Raw genomic sequence first — 14,106 nt, forward strand, 5'->3', positions numbered from 1 at the left:
GTATTGTCAAAGACTCCATGTGTACTCATATCAGATATACATGATATAGATATACATAAGACATATGCTAAAATGTAGATCACTATGCTGCTGACATAAGAAAAACATATTATATAAATGTTTACATTTATAATTTTGAACAAACACTAAAAAATTAATCTGTTCAGATGTACAGCTTAGTCAACAGAGCAAGTCAGAACCAGAGACAGAATGGACTTTCCCTGTCACTGGGTCTAAATTTAAATTTGAGCTAGCCCCAATCACCCACCTTTACAGTCTGGGACACCACTGTTTACACAACTCCAAATCCAGCCCATTAACCGAACTGCCGAGAGCGTGTGATTGTTGGGGACTGGTGAATTCTTCTAACAGACCCCCTCGTTCCCACTGGAGCCCCACCCACAACAAAGCCCTTTTGAAGCTTAATTGAGCTCCTGGAGCGCACACGCTGAGACGGAGTGCCCGGGTCTGCTGAAGTGGTGGGGTCACATTAAGGTGACACCCTAATAACCCTCATCAAAGCAGGAAGACATGCTCACCTTGGCTCCCTTTCTCTTCATCTTTCTTCTCCAGGCACTACTGACCTCTGACCTGTCACCTGTCCCCTCCCCTTCATCCATACCCAATTTGTAACCCCTCTCTTGTTCCAGGCCACCAGAGTAGACAGCTATTAGTTTACATCCATTTTATCATACACGTTTTAAGGCAAAATATTGCTAATTTTCTATGCTTTTTATGTTTGAGGGTTTTATTTTTCTACATTCATAAGAAAATATATTTCCCAAAATGCTGCATCATTACCACAAATGTCTCAAAAATAGAACAATGGCGAGGTACAGCTGCTCCCCCTTGATTATTTAATCACACAGGGAAAGAACAGGATCTTAGGCCAGAAAACCAAGCACATCCACTTCAATTAGTCTTGAACCATTACACTCAGAGAAGTTTTTCAGTTTTAAATGCTTTTGTTGATGCATTCATATATGCACACCTATTTTTCCCATATAAAACAAACACATGAATTGAATGCATGAAAATGAAATGGTGCCCTCAATTTGCTGGACACAACTACACAAACATACACATTTTATATATATATATATATATATATATATGCACGAGGCAAGAATATGTGCAATTTCCATCTTCCACCACAGGTACTGAACAGGCATGTGAAACACAAATATGCACAGATGTTTGAGAAATTCGATTACGAAAACATTAGCTTTTATTTTTTTTCCCACATCACATGTAGTGGCCTACACCACCACAAAAGATAAAAACATGCCAATAATAATGATATCCCCCACCAATTCTCAAGCTGCAGTATATTTAAAAAATGTTACATTTATGAACAGCAAAATTCCCCATTCTGGTTGCTGGTTCAAATGCTGGTTCAAACATGAGCCCAAAGATGTTCCCTGTATATACACATTAAGGCAGGTCTTCAGTGTGTGGACCCTCAACTTGTTACGCAGCTGGCAGAATCTAAAGACAGGAGGGGAGCAATTAGTATTCACAGTATCAATGCCCCCCCCCCAAAAAAAAAACAAGTATTTGATCAGTTTATGAATGAAAGAAGTACAAAAGATACTGACATTAAAACACATGTACTGTCCAGGGAATCAGTTGCCAACCACAACTCGTATATTGTTTTACAATTATGTCCATAATTATGTCAAATAATAGGGCCACCAGATGATTTTACATCTGTGATTAAAATGTCTCTTGTATGTTTTCATACTGTATATATTGTGCCCATCTTTTGAAATGCAGCAGCCTTCATTGACCATGTCAACTTTCCCCTCGGGGATACTAAAGAAAAGCTTTTCATTAAATCTGCAACCATTTCTCACATTAGAATCACAATTCAAATCCAGGAGAGTACACAAAAAATCAAAGCAAACAGCTTTCCCAGAGTTTTAACTTTTTAGAAAAGGTCACGGAGCCAAGCTAGAGGTGATGTCATGTTCACGGCAGATTTACGCAGACCGCTGTAGCGTGACATCACGCACCATGACTTCCCATGAGCACAAGGTGTAGACACTTTCCCAGAACACTGCAGCTTCATTGAGATTCGCACAAGTGTGGAAGTACAACCATATGCACTCAAAGCGCCATGGCATATTGGACTGCCTCCAACTATTGCAACTTTAGCACTTGAGGACCATAGGCAAGACAGAAAGGTACTGGTAGCTGCCTGGCAGCACTGTTACCAAGGTAACACACTGCAGCGGGCAATTCTCACCATTTCTTGTTCCGTGGTTTCAGTTCTTCGGCTGCGCTTCGCAAGAAGATGTAGTTCTTTTTCTGGGGGTTGTAATATTCATGTCCCTGAGATTCAACAGCAAAAGTGGTCCAGTTAGCGTGACTGTAAAGAATCAATTCAGCCAGAGTGGATTGTATCTTTTTTTCAATGCAAGAGAAAATATAACTAGTGGTGCCACATAAAGACTACTTAGAGATTTCTCATTTTTGACACCAAAGTGACCATTCTTGTCCCATTTAGTTAGGAACAAAGGTTAAACAGAAAAGCAAAATAAAGAAATCCACATACGTACTAAATAAAAAGGACAGGAGGAATCATTGATAGGATTTAATTTCATTTATCACAGAAAGAATCAACAGCTGTGCATGTAGCAGAGTTGAATGGTGACTGAGCATGTCAACATTCACCATATAAAGTGATGTCACAGAACTGAAAAAAAGAGTGATTCGTTCCCTTGGCTGGGAACCTAGGTCTTTAGCCCTGGGAACAGACTGTACCCTGTTGTCCTGCAATGGCATGAGGACCATGTTCAAACCTTGCAGCAGACCTATCCCCATTATATGTGCATGGGTGATGGAGCCCTGTGCAGTCATTGCTCTGGTAATACCTTTGACCAGTCGTAGCTGGAGGCATAGGCAAAGATGTTGCCGTTGCTGTTGAAGGAGCAGGCGGTGATGGGCTGGTCCAGCTGCTCGGAGGTCTTCAGCTTGGTGCGGGCGTCCTTGTCCCAGAAGCTGAAGCGCCCATCCGACCCAACAGTGGCCAGAGTCCCGTGCACGGGGTGGAAAGAGATGGCATTCACCTGTACAGAGTGCAGGAGGGTCAGTTTCTGTTCGGATCAGATATGGCATGTTCACATAACTCTGGGAGGAAAGGCATTTTCCACTCACAGCATAGATGTCCTGTGGAGAGGCTGTGTTGGTCCCATTGGACCTGTGACACTTGAAGGTGAAGTTATCTTTGGCTCTGCAATTCAGGGAGATGGAGAGACAGCGGAGGAAAAAAATGAGATGGAGGGAGGGAAGGAAGGAGCAAGAAAATAACAAGATAGCACATGAGACAGTAAGGGTCAAACACAGAGCCCCAAACAGGGCCCTATGGAGAATGCACTTCTTAAAATCTGTGGAACATAGAAAATAGTAGGAGTTCAATCAGCTGAAATCAAATCAGGTAACAACATTAACTAAATGTTGGACTCACGGGTTGGGAGGGTTGATGTAGTGAATGGCCACCCGCCCCTCGATGCTTCCGAGGGCAAATCCAGTGGGCTTGCTCTGCTTGTCTTTAAATATGGCCACACAGCGGTGCTGGGTAGAGAACAGAAAGAGAACATACCAAATGACAACTCTAATCCACACAACATATATTTTTAAAGTGGCTCATATGAGGCATTCATTGTGTGTGAGAAAGACGGAGTGAGATATTGAAGGAGTGAATGAGCAAGAAAGCGACAAACACAGATGAGGTCAATACATTAGTGCAGCAGTCACAATCACCTGGTGCTTAAGAGGAGACTCTATCCTGCGGAACTCGGAGGGCTGGTTCTCCAGCTGGTAAATGATTAGCCCTCGGTCGGCTGTGGCCACTACCGCCATGGGGTACACCTGCCCCACACCCCGAAACAAGGAGAAGTGATGCTTCACAAATCATGTGGTGTGCAGTGCTACTCATACGAACCAATCCAGAAATGATTCTCTGGACAGCAAAGCACTACAAGACAGGACATCTGCGGTTTCTCACCACATCTGCAGAGTAGGCTCTCTCTGGCATCTGCAGGGACATCACGGGTTTGGGCGAGCGGGTGTCCCAAAACTAACAAAGATCAAAGACATGCTGCAAGATTTAGGCTGTGCTACCTGGACGCAAAACCCAGTCAGAATGATCATTCAAATGTGATCCAATCAGAAGCTTCGAAAACAAACATGCAGATGACAAAACCTCCAAAACAGATTTTTTTTTCATGTTGCATTAAAAAATCAACTAAAAGCTTGTTTCTATTGTTTCATGCGAGATCTTCATCAGCTAAAGCACAACACAGATTCCCACCTTAAGGGGAACTGATTTCCAGTACAGAACTATACCTCCAGTATTAGAATTGAAGGAAGTGCAGGAAGAAGTGAGCCAGCCAAACCCTGGTGATAGTCGAAGGCCTTGAATGTGTTTGCAGACCTACACTGAGGCCTGCCTTACCTTCAGAGTTTTATCCCAGCTGCCTGTCATGATACAGTTGTAGTTAGGGGCTTTTATCCAGTGGACTGTTCTAATGGGGCCATCGTGCTAAGAAAAATACAGAAACAATACATCAAATGAGACCAAAATATTGGCTTTTCTGATGGTGTAACACGTAAAGAGAAAATATATTTATAAACAGAATATTCAAATAGACTGCCCACTTCACTGTGAAGGACTTGCAACAACTACAACCACAAAAACAATTGCATAACAGAACTGGGATTCATACTTGCGCTATCTGCATGGCCTGATTGCTGTTAAGGTCCCACATCTTGGCAGTTTTGTCGCAGGAGGCCGTGAAAACCTTGCTCCCATCCTGTAATCCAGGAAGAACAGTCAATTTCACACCACACCTTCAGGTGTCGACTGACGTCACATGAAATGAGCCACATAAGTAAAATTAAAAATAAATGAAAAAGCATCAATGTAGAAAAAGCCCTGTGAGATGAGGCCAAATCATCCCAAGTATCCATTTCCAAGCCTATGACACTTACATCACTCCAGCAGACGTCCAGCACTGGGCCTGTGTGTGTCTGCTGAGCCTTGGGCACTGTCTGCCCACTGTCCTGCACTTCCCAACACCGAACCTGGGGTTAGAAAACACTGAATTCAGCCATCAGCAATGCTTGAAGCTCACAGAGCAAATCCACGTTGCAGTGAAAAAAAACTACTTCAGGTGCAGACGTCTCTGGCAGCTACAAGTACATTGAACCCAAATAAAACTAAGTGGCGAAACCCACTTAGACTGGATTGCAGGGCTACAGAATCAAGGTCTGTATGGCCCTGTAGTCGGTAGGTGTTCTGTGGCCCATGTCTGTTAGGAGACATAACATTCTGTATGGGGCAGATATCATGACACCGTATACCCTATAATCATTGAGAAATCCAAAGCAACTATTTGCAATGGCAGCTCAGCTAAGATTACTGCTTCCATCAATGGAATGCTGCAAGGTGAGGTTACCTCAGATAACTGCAAAGCAATTAAAGTCACAAGTTTATACTGACTGTATATGTGCAAGTGTTAGTATGATGTTTGTATGAACATTTTTTTTACCTGATGAGTGTAGTAAATATTTGTTCAACGAACAAGAGTCTGTCCTCATCACACTTACATCATTAGCCCAGGATCCACCAATCAGGAAGTTCCCTGGCATGGTAGGAGGGCTGAAGGCCAGACAGCTGATGCTGTCATCAGGTGGGGAGGTTACCTCCACATCCTGCAACACAGTTTCGCCATTCAGTTCCAATTAAGAGAAAGCACCAATTTGCCCATTTCTTTTGACATTACAACAGCATTACTCACACTGTTCTCGTTTTTTTTAAATTCACTGTCCTTACCTTCATAGGATTGTGATTATCCGTTGTTGCGTTGCCGAATACACTGGTCCCCGCAGTCCCGAACCCAGAACTCGTGCCAAACAAACTCATGATGTTGGTTGTGGCTAGCTGCAAAAACCAAAGTACAGAACTCCTGTGTGATAGCAAAAACACAGTAAGAAAACACAGGACTGAACTAGCTCGATCAAGCAGGGAGCTTAGCTTGGGTGTAAACCCCGAGAACACACAACTGCAACCACAACAGACAATCCTCATTTCACAATTTTGGATATCCGTTCCAGTTGAAATGTAGTTCGGTGGTCTGAGGTTTAAACACCAGCTAAGCACACTGCAGTAGAATAACGTTAGACCCGCTGTGTTCCCTTAGCCGCAACAGGAACGTGAGCAGGATCATCTTGTTTGCGATTTGTTGAACTTTGTACACTTTACTTCATGTCTCCACTAGCACTGTTTTTCCACAGTGAAGATATAGCAGCTATATTTAGCTAAACTGCGCAAACACTTACACATTATAACTATGTAAGCTAATTAGGTAGCTTCTTGTATGCCACGTTGTAGCCAATGGTATTATTCAACCGACAATTTAGCTCTCTGTGTATATATAATAAACTTGTGCGTGAAATATGAAATTGATAGAAAATACACACATATTTCCTATTTTCTAGCGATAAAGTTATCTCTGACTAAAAACAACTAGATAGCTAGACAGCTAGCATTAGCAGGCTATGGATGCTCTTTTGATATACAGTTTAGATCTCACATCAACATTAACAACATACTTATGAAATAAGGCAGTTAACCGTCACGAATCACTTAGATAACCCAGTATAATTTAACAGTCGTTTTAAATTGCCTACCGAACTGCCGCTTGATAATTTCAACCGGCGGATAAATCAGTCAAAGCGGCGGCCATGCAATGACTTCTTTGAGTGGCTGACGCAGTTTTATGACGTTACCAGTAGGAACTGGATTGCAGCTCTTCACAAAAGTTAACTAAAAAAGGTATTCACAGTACCTCAGAAGATACTGATTTACTGGAGTTTTTTTTAAAGAACCGTTACCCAAATAGGCTAATCGACTGGCGTCAGTCTACTGTAGAGGAAAAAATGTTGAGAGCGTTTTATAATCCAGTTTTACACTGGTTCTTATCGTACATCTTGAGTGTCAAAAGGGTAAGTGGACATTGAGAATGGCAAGTGAAATACCGCAAAACTGACTTGGTAACCTATTCTATAACTTAGCTATATAAAAATATAACGGCAGATCCTTTCCACCATCTGAACCTTCTGTTTGAAATGCTCACTTAGTGAAAATGAATCAGATTAGTCTACTAAGAACAAGAAAAAACATTTTTTAGAAAGTCCTTTATGCCTTGTGCAATACAACTTATTGACCCAATGTAATTATTATATTAAAAGTTTTTATTATGTTCTGCTTTGACAATCTAGTATTTTCGCATATGAATAAGCTAAAATGTGTGTAGCCTACTTACATGTGATTCTGTAGTGTATGTGTTTACTGTTTTTTTATGGGTGAAGCCAAAGGCAAGTTCCACAGACGTGGACAATAAAGTTCTTCTCAATTAATGTAATCTACTGCACATATGCATTTCAGCTTTCACAGAAACAATACGAGACATTTACACCAAAGCAATTAATTTAGAAAATCGTACAATTATATCTGCCAGTAATAGTAGTAGATAGATCCTTCCACTGTGGGGCACTGTGTGATCACTTCACCTGCTCATCAGGGGAATGAAAACTGACGGCTTTAAAAATATTTATCAGAAATATATCCATATTAAAACTAAATATTTCAGCATGAAAACCAATTGGACCAATTAATCTTATATATTAAAGCGGCCTTCCTCTAGTTTTGATTAATTATAGCATGCATAGTGACAACTCTATATATAGATATAGATATAGATATCTATAACGGTTTCACCTTGTGTACTTGATGAACATGGGACATTTTAACAAAGCATATAATGGCCGTGTGTAAACATTTTGGAACAATTTCAAATAATCACTCATATACTGTAGGAATTGAACAATTAATGAACAAGTATGAACAATTAATATAGGCACTCATCATTCAGATGATAAAGTAGTGCACACTACATATGTGAGAAAGATATTGAAAATTAAAGTAATGTACATAAACTAATGGAAGATTTTTCAAAAACTCACACAGGGAGTGGCACAGTCATGTGACACGTAAGGAACAGAGAGGTTAAAAATAGACTAAAAATAAGTACTTTCCTGCATGATAGCTTTAGCTGACTATAATCATTACATACTCTATTACGGAGGAGTTTCCCTTGCTCTATTGAATGAGTCATGCTCTAGCCTATGTGGAATAGCTGGTCATTCACATTCATAAATGAACATTATGTCAATGCCTGTGCGAAACAGACTTTCTGTAATCACCACCACACCATAAAAATGGATCTATATGCTTATAACTGTTATTATTTTATTTAAAAAAAAACTTTAAAAAAAAAAAAATTTGTATTGTTTCAAGATACAAAGACTTGACTCAACTTTACAAAACACATTTGGGATTTGGAGCTAGATCAGTGGGTTAATTATTTTAAATCATGTGGTTATGGTCCAAGACTTTGCAGTGGAATCCCGTTTTATATATATAACAGTCAGTGAGACTTACACCAGACAGAAACTTGACAAGCAAGTGAGATGAAAAATTTCTATCTTGGGTTGAATATGGCGTGTGCTTCCACAGTTGAATTGAGAAGTCGGTGTGAAGGGGAGACTTCTGACTGATTCTAAAAGTGACAACAAGTAGGCTATTGGTATTATGAATACTTTGATATACCCAGAGAATGTAAGAATGTGCAATGGTTTATTTCTCTTTCTGTATGAGCAGGTAGGGCATTGAACAGATTTATGTACCATTCTGGTCCCAATAGCTCTTAATCTTCAGTCAAATTTAATTTTCTGAGAACTCCCAGATTCACAGCTTTGAGCAACACGATCCATGTGCTTTGAAACCATTTGATGTGGAATCTCCTGGAAAAGCAGCTTTGTTCTGAATGTTTGTGAGCTCATTTATAGCCTTCAGCAAAATGATTCCTATTTATAGTTAGGAAGTTATTTCAGCATGAAGCTGAAGTAGCATAACTGGAAGCCTTCCAAGCAATGTGAAGCCCTTGAGAACCTATTCCACACCAGGCCTCCCACCACCTGTCACCATGATGCAGCCTTTTCTTTAGGAACACTGAAGGAACACAACTGAAATCACGTTTTCACGTGATGTTTTGGGTAAGCTTGAAGAACATCTTCACTCTAATTATAGTCAGAAAGTGAAATGGAAATTTACTGCAGAAACGTTTAATTCAGTTTACACAGATTTTGACCAATTTCATTAACATTTTTCAAGCAAAACTCTTTGTGGGGGTCAGACTTTTGCCATAAAATCTCTTTATTTTATTTTACACGCCCTCTAGAGAGGGCATCTATCGACAGCAGCATATTGACCCTCTCTGTTTGGGGCAGCGTCGGTATAGTTGCTGTGTAGAGGCTGGCCTTGGACTGCAGGTCAGTTAGCACCTCATCATGCCACATGCTGGCTACATTAGCACCCTCTTGTATCACACATTGCCACAGAGCAGTGGCTTATAACCTTTGTTCTGTTGGTAATTTCTTTTTGGTCCTGTGTGTCTCTATGCATGCCTATTTGTTTGCGAAATAGGAAAGCAATAAGGATGGTTTGCCACCAGAGGTCATGGTGGAGCCAGTGTGTCGAAAGGGCTGTAATCTCAGATATCACCTGTTAACAGTTGTATTTCCATTGCACTTTTTCTGTGCCTTATACTGACCAGGGTCAGGTGTGGATGTGAGGGTTTATGAAAGGGATTTGGCTTATGTCATTATCTAAAATGAATGACACACTGTGATGCACATGAAAACAAATTAATAAATCCTCATCACTTGGGTGGCATTGAAGTAAGATTTGCAGGCTGCAAAGTTTCAACACATTAAAAACATTAAAAATTGCTTTGTTTACTTGATGCCTGGACTATGTTTACATGTTTACTTTTTTACTCTTTCAACCTCTCTGCCTCTCTCCACAAACAGGCACACACACACACAAACACACACAAACAGGCACACACACATGAACAGGCAAAGACGTGCATCCAACAGCCTTTTAATCCCAAACATGTTTGTTGTCTGTGAAATGCAACGTGACAGTGGCACTGTCCTGGAAATTCAGGAAATGCCTTTAATTTGTAAAATATGTCACAACCCTAACTGCTTCTAATTAAGGTCTATTTGCAGCTGGGCCAGCTGGGGCTCTGCTGTTGCAGTTCAGATTGTGCACTTCTAACCTGAGACCCTCAAACCATTTTCAGGTCCTCCAGTGCACTCCAGCTCAACCCCTGCAGGAACCTGAAATTTCCAGCCATCGCAGCACTGATGGGCAGCTGGGAAAAGTTTAACAGTTTTTTTGGAGGTAAAATCTCTTATCACTTTCGAAATAGAATTATTTAGCTGGATGTGTACATGTATGAAATGGGGGAAGCATTGTGGTGTACTGGTAAGAGAGGTGAACTCTGAGCATGACAGCAAGACGATCTCATCACATGTAAGGACCTGCCTTTGTGCCAATGAGCAAATTTCTTTACCTCTCATACACATTTAAAAGAATGGATCACGATTTGAACTGTATGTTGTGTCAAAGGCCCTTAAAGTTTGTTTTGAAGATTTTTCTCAGCCTTTTCATAATTATTTTAGAATTATTGTTGAGTGTGGGGCAAGTAGGGTGGCTCTGACTCCAGGCTCTGTTGCCAGTCTTTAGTGTCACGCTTTGGCTTCATGCTCTGATGACAGGTTTTAGTGCTATGCTTTGACTCCAAATCCAAATGCTAGATTTTAACGCTACTTAGGACATTGATTGTAGGCTCTGAAGCCAGGCTGAAGCTCTTGCTACAATATATTGAATATGTTCTGTACAAAGTGAATCCCGTGATATTGCATGCAGGTGTTTTCAAGAAGTAGCCTACACTTGTATTCCTTCTGGATCCAAATGTGAGACAAGAATAAAAAAAAATATTCATTTAATCACTTTTCACATTCCAAAATTGCTGAGGTTTGTCAGTTTCAAATTGCACTGTATCTGAAAAAGGATCAGACAAAATAACTTGTTTTGTGGATTGCACTTAAGTATAAATCAGTCCTTATAATAATTTCACACTTATGGTATGTTGGTCTGCAGTTTGTCTGAATGTCTTCCTCTGGGCAGCCTCCAACTCCTTATTTTTATAGAAGCCTAACTGGGTGGAGGTGTGTCTGTTCAAATGAGATAAACACAAGGAACAGTTTAAAGACATTAGGCAGCAAACAGCTGTGAAACAGCACATGACTGCAGCTGTGAGGTGGGGCAGTGCTACACGTGAAGGACTGAACATTTCCCTCCCTCACCTCCACCTGACTGGTGGTGACTAACAGGCTAGTGTGTGCAGTACCACAGAGTGCAGTCAGGCAGGGCTGAGAATGTAGACAGGGTGGAATGTGACCTTCAACCCCCCACACTGCTTTGCTTAAAGGTCAGCGTACCTTGCAAAATACATATTTTCTTACTGAATCCTCTGTGGCTTGGTTTGCTGTGCTCTACTGTTAGCCCTCAAAGGAGCATGTCCTGCCATGTTTAAGATAACACACCTGAAAAAAATATCCATCTGACCTTTACCATGGCAGTTAATCGTGTAAGTCCCAGGATCAGGGGTCAATGTGTATAACAGAAAAAAGAAAGACAGCTGTATCTTCTTTCATCTGCTGGAACAGAGCTGTTCTGTACATTGGAGCCATGCAGGCACTGTTGTCTGTTCCTGGTAGTAATGTGTGCGAGTAACTCAAGGGAGTGTACACGTGAATTCATGTGTGTGCGTGTATGTGTGTACAGTATGAGTTCACAAATGTGTGTGTGTGTGTGGCTGCAGAAATGTTTTATTGCTTTGTGTTATGTTGGTGGGATTGTTTATAGTGAGCGCAGAGCTATTAAGTTTTGCAGGTGGAGATATATAAAAAGCCATGGAAGAAGAAAAGAAAAAAACACAAACCAGACCCCACATTCCAGAAAATAACTTTGAGACATTTTTCCTTTAAACATGGCTTTTCTTAGGGAAGTAATTGGATCAGGAAGGGTGGATATGGGGTTTGGAATCTGTCTAGGTTGCACGATAGGGAGAACTGTATTGTTTACTTCTTCTCAATGTAAAACATATATATTCAATTTGAGCAACAGAATATCCTGACTCATCCAGTTTACTTTTGCCCATACCCATCTACCTGCCTAGGGAGGAGGTGTGGCCATAAGGGATTTTGTTCCCCTCATGAAAACAACAGAGGCTCTTTCAGAAAAATGTCATAGGCCACACGAATACCTGAATAAGACCATATTGGTTGAAATGGATTTCTACATACCATGCTGAGTACACATAGTTATAGCCATTGTTACCTTTTCCCAGTCTGTAGCACTACTTGCACATTCTTGCTCCACTATAAAAATAAAAAGATTATTCTTTCACTGAATGTAGTCTACTGGCCACTTTTTTGTATATATGGGTGCAATGTCAGTTGAATATGTGGCATAAGACATTGGGTATTTCTGTTTCCCTGTGTGTACGTGTTCATGCATTTTAACACCATTACAAACAGAGACAGCTTTAGCATATAAGAGGGATTGTATCCTTTGTTCTGACCGATAATTGGCCTAAAATGTTGAGTCTTGCAGTGTGCAACTGAAATCTAATTTGAACCTATAGTTAATAATGAAAACATATCCTAAAAATAATGGGTATAAGGGAAAGCTTACTACTGCTTTCATGAAACAGTTTAAATTTTCTGAATTTGTCAGGACAAAAACAGGTACATGCATGGAGGTAAGAGAAGTGACAGTTAGAGGAACTTTATGGGGTGATGGGGGGGGGGGGGTAGAGGGTAAGGGACTCGATGGTTAAACAGCTGCCCTACATGTGTGCCCACAAGTGAGCTCTGTGGGGCACATTAATGCTATTATTGCCCACTTCTTCCTCGTACAGTAATGACTCTACATCCAAGCTATGCACAGCCATACCGGAGGCATTGTTAACAACCTCAAAATCTGTTTCCATTCGCTGGGCAGGAGCACACAGAGACCAAGGGTGGGGGCTCCCCTCCCACGATCATATTACTGTGCACTTAAATGCCTGGAAGAGGTTTTAATTCAAATTGAATGTTTGAGCATATTCCTTGGCAGTGTGGTGGCCAAGAAGTCATGCTTGCAGTCTTCATGTTCAGTTCCAAAATGGGAGGCATTGTACCGCTGAGTAAGGTGCTTATCCTGGACGGATTTAGCGGATATCCAGCCGTGTACGTTGAAATGCGTAAATAGTGAATGATGCAGATAAGCTTGATAACAAGATGAGAATGACTAGTAACCAAATAATATTATATATATAGCTAATGTTTGAGCTACAGTGTTGAGTTGTTCTCAGCCTGCAGGACTGAAACTTGCGGGTTAGAATGTTGTGCCTTCGGTAAGGATGTGCTCCCTGTTACCTTGATAAAAAAGACAGCTTCACACATATATCACAGAAACAAAACAAAAACACAACCATAGCTGTGTTTGGCAAACACATGCCTAACACAGTGCATACAGCTGAGATATGGGTGAATCATCCTGTTGCTCTTCACACTACTGGTATACACTTAAAGCTTTATTACTTTAACATCAGTCGATGAGATAGATGATATAAGATGGATAAAAAAAGAGAGATTCACTGTTTTCTGTAACACACACGAGAGAAACTTATGATGCATGTGTTGTGCAGTTCTTGCACAGTTACATCATTCGTTGTAATCCTGTTAGCAAAACAATATTTACTTTGTGTATTATCCAAGCAATTCTCAAACACTGAGTAAAGCCATCTGATTAAAGTGAACATATTTAAGCCACTCTGTTCTTTAGCATGATACTGTTATTTGTCTCCCCCAGGCTTCGGGTAATCGAACTGTACACATTAAAATGTTCAGTGTTAAAACAACTCTTACAGAGAACATATGGTTGCTATTGGACTTACCTAGGCTATTCCGTTAGAGTTGAATTAAAACTGGACATTTTAATCAATCAAGCCAGGGAGCAATTGCTGCCTTATCTAGAAAACAGTCCTAATGAAAAGGACTGTACCTACCCGCGAATCAATACGAAAAAGTCTGCACATGTTGGAACATTCGCTGCTATTACCTGCAGACAAAGGAAAC

The 14,106-nt window shown here is 40.7% G+C and overlaps 1 protein-coding gene across 3 annotated transcripts; it reads right to left on the reverse strand.

The window, feature by feature from the left end:
- Positions 1 to 840: 840 nt before the first annotated feature.
- LOC118211257 (mRNA export factor-like) lies at positions 841 to 6,826 on the reverse strand. Of its 3 annotated transcripts, XM_035388332.1 has the most exons (13): positions 6,697 to 6,826; positions 5,840 to 5,972; positions 5,614 to 5,718; positions 4,996 to 5,088; positions 4,731 to 4,817; positions 4,460 to 4,546; positions 4,010 to 4,081; positions 3,766 to 3,873; positions 3,470 to 3,576; positions 3,160 to 3,235; positions 2,877 to 3,071; positions 2,249 to 2,334; positions 841 to 1,488 (listed from the first exon to the last, which is right to left on the reverse strand). In XM_035388332.1, coding segments are annotated over exons 2-13 (1,107 nt in total). In that variant the 5' UTR covers positions 5,930 to 5,972; positions 6,697 to 6,826; the 3' UTR covers positions 841 to 1,487. The 3 variants fall into 3 exon arrangements, with proteins under 3 accessions (XP_035244223.1, XP_035244221.1, XP_035244222.1); XM_035388330.1 differs by lacking the exon at positions 841 to 1,488 and having other exon boundaries at positions 2,245 to 2,334; XM_035388331.1 differs by lacking the exon at positions 841 to 1,488 and having other exon boundaries at positions 2,245 to 2,334; positions 5,840 to 5,947; positions 6,697 to 6,817.
- Between the last annotated feature and the right edge of the window lie 7,280 nt (positions 6,827 to 14,106).

Source organism: Anguilla anguilla, chromosome 13 (assembly GCF_013347855.1).
Source record: "Anguilla anguilla isolate fAngAng1 chromosome 13, fAngAng1.pri, whole genome shotgun sequence".
NCBI lineage: Eukaryota > Metazoa > Chordata > Actinopteri > Anguilliformes > Anguillidae > Anguilla > Anguilla anguilla.